The sequence below is a fragment of the Grus americana genome, chromosome 1 (assembly GCF_028858705.1).
Source record: "Grus americana isolate bGruAme1 chromosome 1, bGruAme1.mat, whole genome shotgun sequence".
Lineage (NCBI taxonomy): Eukaryota > Metazoa > Chordata > Aves > Gruiformes > Gruidae > Grus > Grus americana.
In genome coordinates, this window is record NC_072852.1 from 137,116,421 (window position 1) to 137,133,118 (window position 16,698).

The following is a 16,698-nucleotide window of genomic DNA, read 5'->3' on the forward strand; positions in this document are numbered from 1 at the left end:
CCAGGACACTGAAAAGGCTGAGGTACTCGATGCTTTCTTGGCTTTGGTCTTTAATGGCAAGGTGTGCCACCCTGGTCCCTAAGCTTAGTGGCAGAATTTAGGGAATAGAGGTAGGCAAAAACTGAATTAGAGATTGCTTAGGCAAGAGGGATGCTCAAGTCCATGGGCCTAGATGGGATGCATCTAAGGCTGCTGAGGGAGTGGGCTCATGTCTTGTAAAAGCTGCTCTCTATCATCTTTGCAAGGCCACTGGTTAAGAATGGAAGCAACTTCCCTGTGTGGTTGTGAAATCTCCATCTTTGGAGATACTAAAACCTTGATTCGGCAAGTGCTGAGCAGCCACATCTAACTTTGACACTAGCTTGCTTTGAGCAAGAGGTTAGACTGGATGACCTCCAGAAATCCCATCTCGATTCTTCTACGATTTTGTGATTACAGCCATTGCCTAACCTATGCATCTAAAACATACTCATTGCCGACCACAGATACACTGCTGCCAGCTGGAAAACAAGATTTCAAAGTTGCTTCCATGCACATTGAAAACTGAAAGCAAACATTTTCAAAGTTACAGATGTATCCAACCCGTATGAAAACCTTCTATTACACAGAAGGGATTAATTCTTTTATTGGTGTAAAGAACTGCTTCTGCTACAGTGTCAGGACTGTACAGTGACAGTGTCTAGTCATTCCAGGTGTCCCCACTGGCATGAAAAGAAAGCTCTTCAGTTAAAATGCTGTAATATACAACCTCAATACATTTCACTCTGAGTCTCATCAAAGAATGAGTCTCTGTCAAAATCCCAACAGCAGATAGATTTCGAGCGTAGAGCTAGAATTAAAGTGTAAGAAAGAGAAGTGTCACCAAAAGCTTCCCCTGGAATGCAACAACACTTAATTTAAGGCACTACCTATGGAGTCAACATAATTGGGAAGGGTGACATTCTTATCCAGTTTCTCATTTGAAGGCAGACAGAGAATCAGCCACACAATAAACTCAGTTTGTCTCGGGCCTAATCAGGCTATTTTCCTTGTTGTTATTACTACATATTGCTAGCAGCACAGAAATGAGATAGAGATTCTAATTCTCATTAATTAAATATCAAAGAATCAGGGAAAGAATGTAGACTGCAATATGACTGCTTTATGAAGAAACAGATCAAAATTGAGTTTAAGACCCATTTGTGAGGTTTATGCTGATGGTCAATACAGAGCACAGGACAGAAATTTATTAGGAACAGAACAGTTCCTGCAGTTCATGGGGTCTCTTTGTCACAAAAACAAGTGTTGAAGTTCCCTCTTAATGTGCTGTTTCTGTTAGTTGACTTGCAGGTTAACACTTTCTTTATATATATCTGAAAATGTATTGTATTTTGTCCAAACCTGCCTAACACAGATAAAGGCAACAGTGTTGCTGGCATCTTTATACCATTTCCACATCTCCTTTGGAAGTTTGCTTCATAGCTGAATCCCCAGCAAATGAGCACTCATCTGTTCAAATTGTGATCTGCAAGAGGAGTACAACTATCGTGGCACCTCCTGCCTGAATTTCTGGAAGAAAATGTGACTTTTCAAAGTTACATGAGTAAGAATGACAACACTGACAGCTACCAATTCTGAGGAGAGGTATCTGCAAAGCTAAAACGCGAGTATCTCCCAGGAATCAACTAGACCCAACAATTCAGAGTTTACACCAATGAGAAGGAAAATACAGAAAAAAACCTGGTGTCCAACAACCAGGCTACTGGGATTTAAAATAATAATTTTTATGTTTAATTTTTTAATTACTACTCGTTTTTCTATGCAATGTACTAACATTCCTTGTTACTCAAAATGCAAAGCTTATTATGAGAACCACATCACATCTTTTTTTACATCCCAAGCATTTGTCAGTCGCTGTACTTTCTTTTCTTCTACATCCCACTACAAATATTGACATTTCTCCTTTCCTGCACTCTCCACTGTCACTTTTCTGTCTTGTTTTCTGCCTCCTATCTACACAGATCTGCCTGCTCTTGTCACGCAAACTCACCTGTCTGCAATCCACCCAAACACTCTTTGAGTTTCCCTACATACTCCCATTTACATGCACACACCTGCTCTCAAAAATCACCCCACCACATTTTCTTTCCCCTTCACATAAAACAGACCTGGCTCAACTTTCTTCATGTAAAAAAAAAAAAAAAAAAGCAATAGAGCAACAGCGACTGAAGCTGCCTTGCTCCAGGAATTCTCTTTTCAACAACCCATACCAAAAATAAATACGAGGTGAATACTATTCCTCTTTTGATACCCATGTATTTTGGAGCTGTTCCAATATTTTATTGCATTTTTTTTCAATTATCCAAAGGACATTTATGAGGACACTTCATTTTAATATTAAAATACTTCACCATTCTTCATTATGACTAAAGTAACATTATTTTCTCTTTTCTCAGTCATGACAAGGCAAGACTTGCTGTATTATCAAATGACTGCACAGACAAAAAGTCACTGGGTTCACAGTTTAAGTGACAGGACATCAACTACCTGACAAGGTCGATGACTCTCTCCCTTGGAGCAGTGCTGACTGGCTCATCATTAATCATTATGATCTGATCCCCTGGTATAAGCTTTCCTTCAGAGGGGCCGCCTGGAGACAAATGAAAAAAAAAAAAAAAAAGCACAGGTTAGCAGACCATTGTAAATGCACAGACACACTCTGTTGTTCACATACTATGAGTGGGTTTTTTTCTTCAACTAATGGCATGTTTGACACTAACGCTACTTCTGATATTACTAGTACTTCCTCGCCAGGAAAATCTTGAAAGCTGGTGGCTTAGCAGCTCCTACTGAGGTTCCTCAAATTATGTTCCAAACCCACACCTAGCTACCTAAAAATAAGGGCTTGATTTTCTGGAGGGTGAAAATAACCCATAAGAGGTGGCCTAATTCACCCTTTAAGATGTGACGAACCATACCTTACCCTGATCAATGTTTGGCTGGTACTCTTGTAAGACCACCCTGAGGATGACTACTTTTTCCTGTAAATATATGATCCTGTTTAACTACTGTTAAGATCAGGAAGTCTTTTTCCCTGGTGTCTGCACCAGATCTTCCTTGTTCCAACACATTGTTTCCCGTCCCAGGCAAAGTAACACTGGAGAACATCTTATTCCTCTTTCTTAAGAAACATCACTTAGATATTTGAAAGCCATTCACAGGTCTCTCCTCTGACTTTTCTGTTCTGGGCAAAACAAACCTGTTTCCTTCAATTGGAAGACAGTAAGTTTCTATACCTCCGGTCTCTGAGTGTCTTCTCTCTGGATTTCTCCCACTTGATGAACACAAGTTTCATGTACATCCAAAAGCATTGCCACTTTCAGTTAGACACAGATATTTAGCATTAGTCTCAGCAGACAATCAGACATGTACATGTCTACGTGCTTTGGATTCTGACACTGCTGAAATGTATATTGAGCTTATGCTTTATAAAATGCACATAATACTTTGCTTCTCGGCATGATTACATGCCCAGAAGAGGGTGTGACATCACAACTGCTAGTGAAAAATATATCGTCTCTAGTCTTCTGTCTTTAAACTCTGCAATGACGATACATAAAAACCCCAATAATACTGCCAATATGAAGATAAAGCCTTAAAACAAAATGTTTCTGTATCAAAACCAATTCATTTAACAACCGAGCTAACGCTGTTCCTTTCCTCTGTTCTGTTTGAAAACTTTACTTCACTTATATATCCAGCATAAATGGATACAAATCCGTGTAGGAGAATGTTGTCCTGAGCTCACCTTTCCTCTTGTTCACCTGGAACAGAATATAATAAGCACCTTTTCCAAACTGAACTGTAATATAAAACTACATTAATAATGCTAACTTGGGAGAAAAGAACTGTCTGGATCTAGTTCAAATATTAGTTACACTGCTTGCTTCATCTGAAAACAATACAAATATAATCAATGCACACACGTGGGTAAATGACATCAGAACTTCACAAAGTCAATTTTGCCTCTCCTCTGCTCTCTGCAGGGGTTCTGGAGAACATATCGAACAAGAGCAAAGTCAAATCCCTGCCCTTGCCTCCAAGGCAATTTTATGTAACAACTGAACTTTTAAGCATAGAGAGCAGGAGCCCATGATTTGAGAGACTGATTAGTCCCAGGTCTGGTCCCCCGTAAGTTCAAAAATACCACAAACCTCACTCGTTTTCACTCCAGGTAAGATGTTTAGGGATCTATTTTGACCTGGCTTTTTGCCACATAGTTATACATTTAAAAAAACCCCCAACAACCAAAATGCTGGCAATAACATCCTCTTTTACAAAACCAAATATTATAGTTAGAACCAAATATTATAGTTAGAAACTTAGTTCTCTTTGGGAAGCTGATGATGAAAAGAATGAAAAATGTGTAAGTTTTAATCTCACAACTCAACACACCTCTTGAAAACACTGATTCAATGGCAATGAAGGTGACATCAAATCAATATAAACGTAACAGGAAGAAGACCTTCTTTCCTTGAATGAAGTGGGTCAGCTTTTTTTCAGGCAAACAACAGTAATGGCTCAGAGCAGTAACCTAAAACTGGCTTTTTGTTAACACATTTACATAATGTTCAAAAATGAGTGCAAGGAGGGAAACTGCTGGGTAACACAAGGCTTAAAATCCTACCTAGTATTTCTGCTTACTTTGTCTGCCTGAATATTTTAACAGTACTCAAATTTGTAACTGTATTTCACCTCAGTAGATTAAGTCCAAGTTTGCTTCTGGGGTCAGGTGGGGAAAACATACCTGGTGTTACTGAGCGTACAACAACTGGCTTTTCACTACCAGCCACAAACCCAAATCCTAGCACAGGATCCCTCCTCATTTCCACTTTCCGAGGGGCTGGAGGGGTTATTTGGCAGCTCTCTATTCGAGGGTCTTCAAATGTGGCTGATTGTGTCATGTGACTGTGAAAAAAAATAAAAGATGGAAAAAGGAAAAAAATCATTAAAACATGATTTTGTGGTATCTACTTGACCAATTTCTGCAACGATATGAGATGAATACCTGAAATGTTCTCACTAGAGGAACTAAACCATCAACTTAATAATTTTCTATTAGATTATTTTATACATAAAATAATAACGCTGCTAGCAGGTCTCAAACAATAATCAATAGTATCAACCTATAAAGAGGTCTCTCTTTGACACCATACATTTAATCATATTCCATATATGAAAGAAAAATAACCCAACAATAAAGCCTTTGTTATCTGTGCTTGAATTTTTCATCCTTCATTTTTTGGAAGGGAAAAATAATAGTGTGACCTACTCATAATGTAAAACATACCAGTTAGAGTCTGGTAGCCTTCTGCAAGAAGAGAGGACACACATTGAAATTTGGTTTTCTAAAATGTTAAGGAATTTTCTGAGCTGAGTCCTCTCAAACAGACTATCTAAGGCACAGGTAACAGCTCTATATTTACTACTTTGGTAAACTCTCCAAAGTCACTCCAAACTGTTCCGGGGAGGGGGGGAAGATAAGAAAGATATTAAGAAAATGTATTTATCAGCATTTACTAAAATACTTTACTTTCACCTACAGTGTTATGATGAAGCTTACTTATTGTACCTAGAAGAAAAAATTCTCATAGCTGGAGGGAAAGATCTTGATTTTTCAAGAAAATAAAAAGGATGAAAGCTATCCAACATCAGATATCCATGAAAGAGGTCATGGTTTAAAAGCATAGAGACTTCTAAATTAATATTAATAAACACTGAAATGCGACTGATGCTGTATGCAGAATGAACTGGAAGATACTCTGTGTTTCCCACCCAATGCCTGGCAGGTCCCCATCGAATCACAGCTACCAATTCCCAGTGCCGATTAGACACGCAGACAGACCACTCCAGTATCATACTCTTCCAAATGCCATTACTTGAACTCATGTGCTTCAGGAAACCTTGTCACCACCACAGACAACAAGCAACACTTGGTCAGCGTAGCATGAAGACAGACTACAGCTCATGGTGTCAGGTTATTGCAGTCTTGATAGATCTCAGATAGTATTTGTTTAAAGCTGCCTGGCCAAGAGTTACTTCTTTTTCGTCTTCAAGAGACTGTAAATTTGCAGGTGCTGAACTAACTGCAGCTCTTGGTGGATAAATACAGTAAACAAACGGAGCCAAGTCCCAACCCCATCCGCAGGGAGGGCACAGGCTCCTGCACTGAGAAGGGTAACGGCCCGGTGGCCAACCTAAGAACATCACAAAGGACATCAGAGAGGCAGACATCCCTACAGCAGTGGGCAGTATCATCAGTTTGAAAGTTGGTCTCCTCATAAATATTTAACAATATGAAAATCAAGTCATTTTCCCATATCCTTGATAATCTTACATATAACATGTTATAACACAAGAGTTAGGGGACATCCCAGGCGACCAGGATTGTTGCTCTCACCTCCTGTCCCTTTTCCAGTTTCAAATACAATTCCCTGAAGAACTCCAGACAGGTGGTCCATAAGGAGAAAGGCATCATTCAGAGATCTGTTTTCAGCATCAATGACATGCAAAAACTTCTCTAATCTTTCCCCAACACATACATCTTAGGCATGACATCAATTTCCATTCTCTCCATGGTCTGCTTCTATTACTGATACACAGAAGAGCAGCAAAATCTCAGTAAACTCTCAGCGGGAGTTTATTCCTGTAACTGGATTTTTCTAGGGCTTTTCTTCAAAGAAACTCTCTATCCCTATCACTAGATTCAGTCTGCCTAAGAGTAACATGCTGCCTTTTTATACATATGATCAGAGGTAGTAGAAGCTACTTCCTTACAAAAATAGGAGAGAGAATATCTCTGCAGAAGATGAAGTCAGCAAAGAAAATATAGGTAGGCATCATATCTGACACTTCATTCTCCTCCTCTTCCTGTTCCTCCAGTTTTTGTCAATCAATTTTACATAATTTTCTATTATGTTTATTCAAAAGAACTGTTAGAAAACCCAGAGAGCTTATGGAGACTCTTTATGAAATCTGTCTTCAGGACCTCCCAGCCACCTTTCTCCTCATCAACTCCTATTTATGATTTGGGCTTCTAGATATTCAAACATTTTGTCTTTCAAATGGGACACTTTCTGAGGTGTCACTGGTATTTCAAAAACTATTTCATCTTGTGAACTTAGCTTTGGTAGAGAATACAAAACTGCATTTGTCATCTCTTTTAGGTGACAGCCTTAACCCAACTTCCCACAAAGTTAAAAAGTTCTATTTAATGATTTCTTCCTAATAGCTGTTTCCATTTTTGTAATTGGGGCACTACAAGCTGACGCCGTCTCCAAAGACAAAATGCCATATTTACAAGCAACTTGAAAATACTGCTTGAGCCTTTGAGAACTACCTTCCTACCATAGTACATCCTCTCTCTTCAAGCATTTGTGTAGTCCGGTTTGAAAACTAAATCATGAAGAAAAAACCCACCAAAGCAACCCCCCAAAAAACCCACCAACACCTGCACTTTGGATAACAAATTCCAAGAGCAGACATAGAGATTTGCTCAAAAGAGCAGCTCTGCTACTGGATGCCTCGCTCCAGCCATTGCATCGGCTCTTACTGAGAATCCGCAGCAGCACAGCATCAGTTATTCAAAGCCTAAGTGAGAGGATCAGCAAGGAACAGTCCATCATGATTCTGAGTGGCGCAGCAGGTTTCATTGATTTTTAAGGTTATCCACCTTCAAATACATCAACTAAAAAGACTCTGCATCTTACGCTTCCACAGCTTGCTGCATCAGATATTCCTGTATCATTCAGTACGTTGGAAGTGTATTTCAAGAGAGCAGCAAGATATATGAATATGATCCCTGAAGAGATTAGATGAATACGCAAAGCTTTGTGTGATGGTACATTGACGAACCCGCTTCCTCCTGTGGCTAGTTCATTATTGAGATGCCAGTTGTAGTACCATAGTTCAAGACTAATTTGAATTTTGCATTAATTGGAAGTATTTGATCTTCATCTCAGCTATGCAAAATATTGACTCACGAAGAACAACTATGCTAAGAGTTCTAAACCAGAATCTAATAAACTTGGACTCAAAACAGCCACCTTGGGGAACCTTACACAGAGCATCACTTAACCAGTGAAACATCTTATAAGAGTAACTCCAACACTGCCAACTTCCCATTTGCTTTAAATACAGTAAAAAGTGTGTTTAGATGGTACAGTGCTTAGATCATACCTAAAGATTTACTTTTCTGAAGGAAAAATGGAAGAAAAGGAAAAAGGCTGAGATTTTAAGTATGAACTGTTCTTTCCACATAGGCAAATGCAAGCTGCCCTGAGATCACCTTTTCAAAGCGAGATACTTATTTCCTACCACTTTCAATGACTGAGATGAGTCCCTGCTTTACAAAAGGCTATCTTCTCTGATGTACTCTTATTGTGAGCAGTGGGAGACAGCTGCCATTATTAACGATAATAATTCTTAGAGAATTTCTTGAACAGAGGTTTTATAAAGCAGCCTCTTCCAAGATATAAACTACCAGCTATGGAAAATCATAGCAGAAGTGTAATTCCAAGTACTTACTCTCAAAAGTTCTCTGTGGCAACTACTCTACTCAAAAGAAAGGGTAACAGGGGAAATGAGAGAGAAGGCATGTGAGTGTGCACACACCGACACACAGAGCAGAATGCAGGCATTGCAGGGTAGCATAACATTCATTTACACACTCATCCACAAAAGGGCCTACAGCAAGTGAAGGAGGAAGAAAATTAGGAAAGAAAAACATCTTGGGGAACACTGATCAGCTGCGACAAGGCAGCCAGCACCTGCAAACACAATTCAGCTGCCCAGGACATTATGAGGAGCCTAACTGTATGGGGTCTGTCTGAGATGGAGTCAGCTGTCCCCACAGCAGCCCTCACAGCGCTGTGCTGTGTATCGGCAGCCAGCAAGGTGTTGGTAACACACCAGGGTTTGGCCACTGCTGAGCAGCGCTGGCACACACCAAGGCTTCTCTCCAACATTCACCCCCTCACCAGTGGGCTGGGGGTGGGCGAGACCCTGGGAGGGCACACAGCCAGGACAGCTGGCCCAAACTGACCGAAGGGACATTCCATACCGTATGGCGTCTGCTCAGCAATAAGAGCTAAGGGAAAGCAGGAGGAAGCATTCATTATTTACGGCATTTGTCTTCCAGAGCAACTGCTATGCGTACTGAAGCCTTGCTTCCCAGGAAGTGGCCAGACGTTGCGTGCTGATGGGAAGTAGAGAATAAACCTCCTGTCTTCCTTTGCTTTCATGTGCAGCCTTTCGCTTTATTAAACTGCCTTTATCTTGACCCATGAGAGGTTTTTTTCCATCTTATTTTTCTCCTCTCCCATCCTGCTGAGGAGGGGAGTGATAGAGCGGCTCGGTGGGCACCCGGCCTCCAGCCAAGGTCAACCCACCACACCAACGTAACAAGCGCATACCTGAATTCATGCTCAGGAAAGTCGAGGTATGGTTTAAGGCTGGCACTCTGAATCTTCACATCATTAGCTTCATAATGATTAACTTGGTAACGCTTACTATGGAAACCTGCTTAGCATTTTCCTCATTCAAATTACATGCTGAATAACCCAAGGAATATCTAAACAAAGACTGTAATTAAAATGAGAGCTTGATTTAATAATGCATATTAGTAATTAAAAGCAAAGTATCCAAGCACAATGCTTTTTCAGCCTTTGGATTTTGACGTGTCATTCCCTGACACTTAGGGATTAGTGGGCTAATTCTGAGAGGTTTGTCTATGGCAGCTGAGAAAGCCTGTCCTTAGCAGCCTGAAATTTGTTATGCCGGAGTTTGCATTTCCACAGGAAAATGCTTAGGGATCTAACTCTTCTAAGAAACTCAAAACTATGGCATGAATCCAGCGACCCTGGTTATGATAAACATTATTTTGGAAATATATTACAAAAGCACCCAAACAACTTTAGCTCCATTCTGCAATGACATCCAAAAAAAGAGCAGAAAAGGTGATACTTCAAGGCGAGTTTAATACAGCTGCATGCCCACAAACACTAAAACATCTTAACTGTAATCAAATGTCTGTTGCACCATGTCATGACAGTGTGGACACAGGCTGTATTTTAGTGTTTCATTTTGTATTTCCATATTACAGCTTGTTTCAATTACTTCAAAGGTTAACACCAATTATTGACATTGTGGGTTTTAATCCTTAGCTTTTAAATAGTTACAATGTCTCTGCTATACAGATTGATTTAACTACTAAATAGACTCTGTTTTGACTTGAGACACAGCAGGTGTAATCCCGGTCAATGATGGAGAAGAGTCTGTGGAAATGTCAAACCACTCATGGGCTGATGAGTGGAAGTGGGCGAGGAGGATGGAGATAAGGACTTTTTATCAAAGGTTTAATTCAGAAATAACAAAACCACTTCAGATTGTCGAGCATTGTTAAAATCCTGTCTCATTAACTTGGAGGAGGTGGAGGATTGCAGTTGATTGCAGTTGTGATTTTCAAAAAGACCTATGCAAGTTAAGGACATCGAACAAACCTTCGTTTACAATTGTCCGTCTGAATTCCTGAGACCACGAGACCCTGCCCATCCTGCCCCGAAACTACATCTTGGTTCATATTCTGTTAAGAGCCTCGGGTTGTACACTCAAAATTTCCTTTGCAACTGGAAGTCATAGAGGCTAGTGCAGCAACAAAAGAAAGTAGATTTGATTGTCACTCAATCATCTGTCTTCAGGAATTAGCTGTAAGTAAAATGGCTTGAGACTCCAGAAAGTATTATGGAAACTGATAGTAACATGAGGATATTTTACAGTTTTCCCCTTGATAATCTGGAAAGACTAACAAAACAACAATGACAGTTAAAAGGAAACTGTCATATGTGAGAATAAATACACGAACTCTCCAGAAGATGAAAAATTGACCTTCATTTATTTAACTAGCAACTAAATATGAAACATAATAGTCTTCCTTCCTTCCTTCCTCCTCTCCTCAGTATACCTCAAGTTAATTTATTTTCTCCAAGAAATCCCACAAGAATTATTAAGAACTAGGACACAAGTGTCAAAATCATGCATCAGCTGTATCTGTCTTCTACTTGGAAATGACATTTCAGAAAAAATGTGCCCGAATAGTTATTACATTGCTAAGTAAAATTGCTGCTCCTACGGAGAATCTGGTGGCTTGACAAACCCTTTCTTGCTCCGTTTTGCGGCAAAGCAGAGAGTCACTCACAGGTCCAGAAAAGAACGGTCTGGAGTTCTTTTCAGATGTATTCAACAGACAAAAGTTTTATTTTCAGCTGTTCAAAAAGGAGTCAACTTTTAACACTTCAATAAAATATTCCCTACATTTTCACTGTTTTCATGCAGGTGTGTATGTTGAGAATTCAACATCACAGGCACAAAATATAACTGGGAAGATTTATCAGGGTTTTTTTTTTCTCTCTTTCTTTCTAGGACTAGTTTTCTGCCCCAGTGTCAATTCTATTTTTTTCATAAGCTTCTTCAGCAGTTAAATCCTCTAAAGTCAGGTCATTTTATAGCACCCTAGAAAATGTTTGGCATATGCCATCTGGATGAACATATGGTAAAAATGTAATTAGAAATAAAAAGGTTTGCTGGTTTCAGAAGAAGTTGGTGACAGCTTTTTTGATAAAATTGGATACAGGGAAATCTGACACGTAAAGAAATTTCAAAATCCACTCTTCCTCCACTGTCGGGCATGTTGTGCAATCTAAAGCGAGACAAAGTGAAGCAAAATCACAGTGAATAAAACTGTGTTTTATAAATTTAGAGGGACAAAAAGATTTATGTTCAGCTTCAGGCAGGCACTGGGAAAAAATACATTGAAAGTATATTTTACAATGACAATTAGCACTCTCATATTGAGAATATTACATGTGTAATACATGAATGCTTCTGCATTCTGCACATAGTATATATGAATACTACATATAGGGAAGAAAACAAACTTCTATACTTGAATCCCACAAAGACATGGAAATAAGCTTCAAGCCCCAACTGCAGACTAGCAGTTGTTTGTTTTGAGTTCTGTATCTACAGATTGCCAGAGAGGTTCAACTTTTATTTTTCTTCTCTCAGGATAGCCAGAAGCATTTCTAGAGCTCTGTTCATGATGAACGCTGAGTTTCCTGCCGGCTGTATTGGGATGGGACTTTTCAGGCACCAGCCAAAGAGCAGAAATTGCATAGAAACGTCTTAGTGAAAATTGGTCATGGTGAAGAAAGGGCCACAGAGGAAGAAAAGATACGAAGGGACTCTGCAGAGAGAAGTTATGAATATCATAAGATGAGTTAAAGAACAAACAAAAAAAAAAAAAGGTCAAAAATGAAAATAAATAGGTTTTCAACACTTAAATACGTTAGGAAAAAATCTCAAAGGAGAACCTCTCCCAGAGGAAGAAAATAAGATCTCCCAGCAACACTGGCCACCTGAATGCTGGAATTGCCTCTCCTGTAAGCATGATGCCAGCCTCTGCCTTCCTTACTGCCCGAAATGCACAGCCAACATCGGGGCGTCGACAATCAGTATGTCTACATTGCACCAGTACGCATATGGGCATATAATGCACGCTGACAGCCCTCGCCCTTAATGTGTAATTTTGCTGCTACACACTGCACTGAACGGCATTTCTGCATGCAGTTTTCATCCCAGCGCTCTTTTCTCACCAGGGTGACGCTGGCTTCAGCAGGCATACTCTTGGTTTGAAAACCTGTAAGTGGAAGGAGGTTCAGGTGCCTGCTCTGTAGGTTTCAACAAGTTCTCATAGCCAAAGGAAGGTCAAGGTCACAAATTATTCATATGTACTAGACTGGGTGGACGAAACTATGGATGAAGAGCCAACTGCCTCCCACAAGGAATTCCAGGGCAAGCCCTGTGCTGGGGCTGTGCAGGCACAGGGTAACCCAACAGGGAGAGGGCAAGGCAGCAGAAACGGCCGGGGCTAACATTAGCTGGTTACGCCAAGGGCCCCAAATGCACCAGCAACCGGCCTTGCCTTTTCCTGGAATAGAGGTTTAGGACCCCACCAAGTCACTGGCATTTCCTTCCTGGAAGGAGCTTTTCAGCAAGTTGAGTGTCGCGTATGCAGCACGGGCTGGGGGTACAGCTCAGGGAGGCAGGGTGTTTGGCCGTCTGCCTGGCCCAGGTCCTTCAAGAAGGAAATTTTGTGTGAGAGCTTTTGTTAGAAATCAGAATTGCTGGCTCTCCTCCAAGGCAGGAATTTCTTACACTTATTGGTGTAGGATCTGAAGCACACCTTGCTTTTTTCCCCCACAAAAGGTATTTTTCTTTATGTGATCTGAACAACTCCATTTAGGATAGCAAACTACATGGAAGACTTCAAAGATGGGCTGAAATGTAGCTTTTCATTATTTTCTGTACATGCATCAATAAATCCTGTTGCAACTAAAGACATAGCAAGGAATAAAAAGAAGATTTACTGAACTGCAAATACACAATAAATTAATTTGGGCCGAAAGTGTCCTCTGGAAAACAGAATGAACAATTCCTATTTGAGAGGTTTCATGCTAACCCCATCAATGGTGATCCATCGGCTCCTGCCTAGCATAGACCTACGCTGAGGGCTGCCAGTGTTTCTTATCCAGCAAGGAAAAGGAGCTGCCATCTCCAACTCGACATGAACAATTTGTCCAACTGAAATGTTCAAAAAAGGAAGGGGGAGGAGAAACACCATGGAAATAGCTTCTAAGGTGCTGATTAAATTAGAAAAGCTCCTGACTAAAAAAATCTGGTCTGGAGCAATGCTGGAAGCTTGCTCCTACGTGCAAATGTCACTCTGTAAACGCTAAGTGTGGGTACTCTGATAACACAGTAAGACAACAGAATTCACATTTAATGTGCCCATTGTAACCCCCTGGTACGGCCAGGCTTGGCATGAACAAACAGCTGAAATACCAAAGCCCCTCTTCAGCATCTCTGTGCCTGCCTTACTCCTGGTAGCTCGGTACAGTTATGTGCATACGAAGATAAGCACTTAACAATGGAAGTAAAACCTATGTGTTTCTCCTTTGAACTTAATCTTCCTCATTCCTTTGGCAATTGAATGGATGAGCAGGTCACAGAAAGGGCTCTGAATTACCTACTCACTCACTCACTCATTTCCTTCCTTCCTTCCTTCCTTCCTTCCTTCCTTCCTTCCTTCCTTCCTTCCGTTTACACTGGAGGGCTCCTGAACCAAAGCCAGTCCTTCTGGTGGTACCACATCAATCCAGCATTTCATCTATTGCCTCTCCAGCAAAATGCACCCTTTCGCAGGTGGAAATTAAACATTAGCTGGAAGCAGCAATCAGGTGAAAGTAGCAACATATCGGTTAGTAGATACAAAGTGGGTACTCAATACTGCAGCTGCTTAGTTTATCCACAATCACATATTTAAAGGTTCAAGGATATAAACTACTATATCATTCTGGTGGGTGCAGCTCTCTGCAGTTGGGGGCTGGTTGGAGAGTTGATTTCATCAAAGGGCAACACAGCAACCCAGTTAGAAACGTGAGTTTCTCTGAGTTCAGGGGCACACGGAGAAGCAATCTGTACATCAGTACAATAAGCTGTCTCCAGTTTCCCATGCTGGGCATGAATTCTGTTCTCTGGAGACTTGAGCACAGGGAAGCTTAGAAAGTTGCTGTGCTTTTATAAAGTCCAGCTTCTGCACTGAAGCAATGAGTGCAAGAAAAAGCTTTTCATTCTCCGGCTACCAGACAGAAGTGAGTCTATGTAAACTGAAAGGGATCTACAAGCAACCAAGATGTATAGAATGAATTTAAAAGATTTTCACAATAACTCATAAAAGCCCCAAAATCAAGCCTTCACATTCTGTAACTAAGTCTTCACAGTCAGTCTTCAAAGCAAATCTTCTAATTCTGTAAAAACTCCAGAGAAGGCCTCCAGGACAGAGAGGAAAAGAAGAAACCATCTCTTTCCCCTTTCTTTTAACAACATACAAATAGAGAGGATTACTCTTCTTGACTGCTTGCTGATTTGGGAGTGTGCCATTACAACTCCTCGGCAAATGCAAAATGAGAAAGAGAACTTAATTGAAACAATCTAGAAAGACAGATTGCACTGATGAGAGGTGAGGCTGCCAGATAGAGCTGTCACACAGAAATTAAACTTGGGATATAGAAAGGAGAAAAAATCAAGTGTGTTTGATCCTTTTTTTTTTTCCCTGATAGATTATTTGCTATACTTCAGCACAACATGGCTGAATGCTTTTTCTGGGCCTACTTTTTCGTTTCAAAGTAAGTTGCTAACTTTTCTAAGTGAGAGCACTTCTAGTAACCACAGGGTATTTTATATACCTTAAAATTAGGGATGCTGGTGATCATATTTCAACTTCACTACATCCAAAAAGCTTTCACTAAAGCCTGTGGGTAATTTCTATTTACTTATATATGAAAAAAAAAAAAAAAAGCCCAACTACTAATCCACTATGTTTGACAGTATTTATATAAATATTATTAAGACAGTATGCATGGTAATGATGTACACGAAACATTACCTCCTTGCATTCATAACTGTCAGCAAGCTTCCTCAAGAGGTAAAGGAGCTAAAAAGGCAATATTTGACATTTCAAAACAGACCCCTTGGGGTTAAACTGGGTCAAGAGCTGCTCTAGGGAATCCTATTCAGATGGAACCCCCCTACTTACAAGTAAAGAAAAAGGTCAAATACTGTCATTTACAGTAAGCCAACAAGAAAAAAATAAAAAAAAAAAAAGAAACAATAATGGAAGTTGCAGCCAGGCTGATCAGCACATCAAATCTCCCTGTTCATCTCGAGAAGACCCAATTCACTGTACACAGATAGGGGAAGCTCTTAATAAGGCAGGCAAATTACACGCGGCAGAACGGGAGTTCAGACACCATGGAATGAAGGTCATGGGTTTTAGTGAAACACTCCGGTTTCAAAGCATAAGAAAGTGAAAGAAAATGCTATGTTAGGGACTCAAAAAGGAGAAGGGTGTACAACCAGGTGAAGCTGGGACGCTTTGTCCCAGGCAGGGCTGAGTCAGTACAAGAGAATAACAAACACTGATTACAAAATCCTACATGCAAAACACAGGAATTTATTGAGCCAGTTAATAATCAGCCAATGTCTAACCCAACTTTAGTAATATTACTAATATACCAAATACATAAGAGATTATTGATACATTTTAATGTAAGTATTATATAATCTGCCAAACATAGCCAAGCTTTTTGTTCAGTTTAGCAGTTTCTATCAGGAATTATAATTTTAGGTGACGTTCAAGATACTGGGATTATGCTCTTTTCCCACAGAGAAAACCAAACCTTTATGACTTCTGAAATAAAACGAGAAAGGAATACGCAGAGTGAGCTGTGTAACTCTTGCCCCCACAGCGACAGCCACAGACCAGTGTCTCAGCAGCAGAGCAAAACAATAAAACCAGAGAAAGGTATTTGGAGACATTTTCTCTTTCAATACTGCATGTTTCTCTTCTACTTTGCCTCACATACCACAAATATTTTTTCAAAGACAAGTTTACCATTTTGAGAAAAATGTAACAAATGACTGAATTAAGGAACGAAATTTCTTCTGTGATATATGCAGCACATATTGCTTCATGATTTCATATTGCTTCAGTGTGACCAGCAGGCCGAGGGAGGTGATCCTGCCCCTCTACTCCGCTCTCAT

General features: G+C 40.2%; 1 protein-coding gene across 5 annotated transcripts in view; it reads right to left on the reverse strand.

Annotated features, from left to right (window-relative positions):
* Window positions 1–16,698, reverse strand: part of FRMPD4 (FERM and PDZ domain containing 4) — a 418,847-nt gene that overhangs the window by 62,815 nt on the left and 339,334 nt on the right. For 4 of the 5 annotated variants that reach the window (XM_054817292.1, XM_054817298.1, XM_054817307.1 and 1 more), the window contains 2 exons: window positions 4,787–4,947; window positions 2,527–2,629 (listed from right to left, as the gene is read on the reverse strand). In XM_054817292.1, coding sequence (XP_054673267.1) covers window positions 2,527–2,629; window positions 4,787–4,947 — 264 coding nt within the window. The remainder of the gene's footprint in view (window positions 1–2,526; window positions 2,630–4,786; window positions 4,948–16,698) is intronic. The other variant, XM_054817314.1, reaches the window with a different exon arrangement.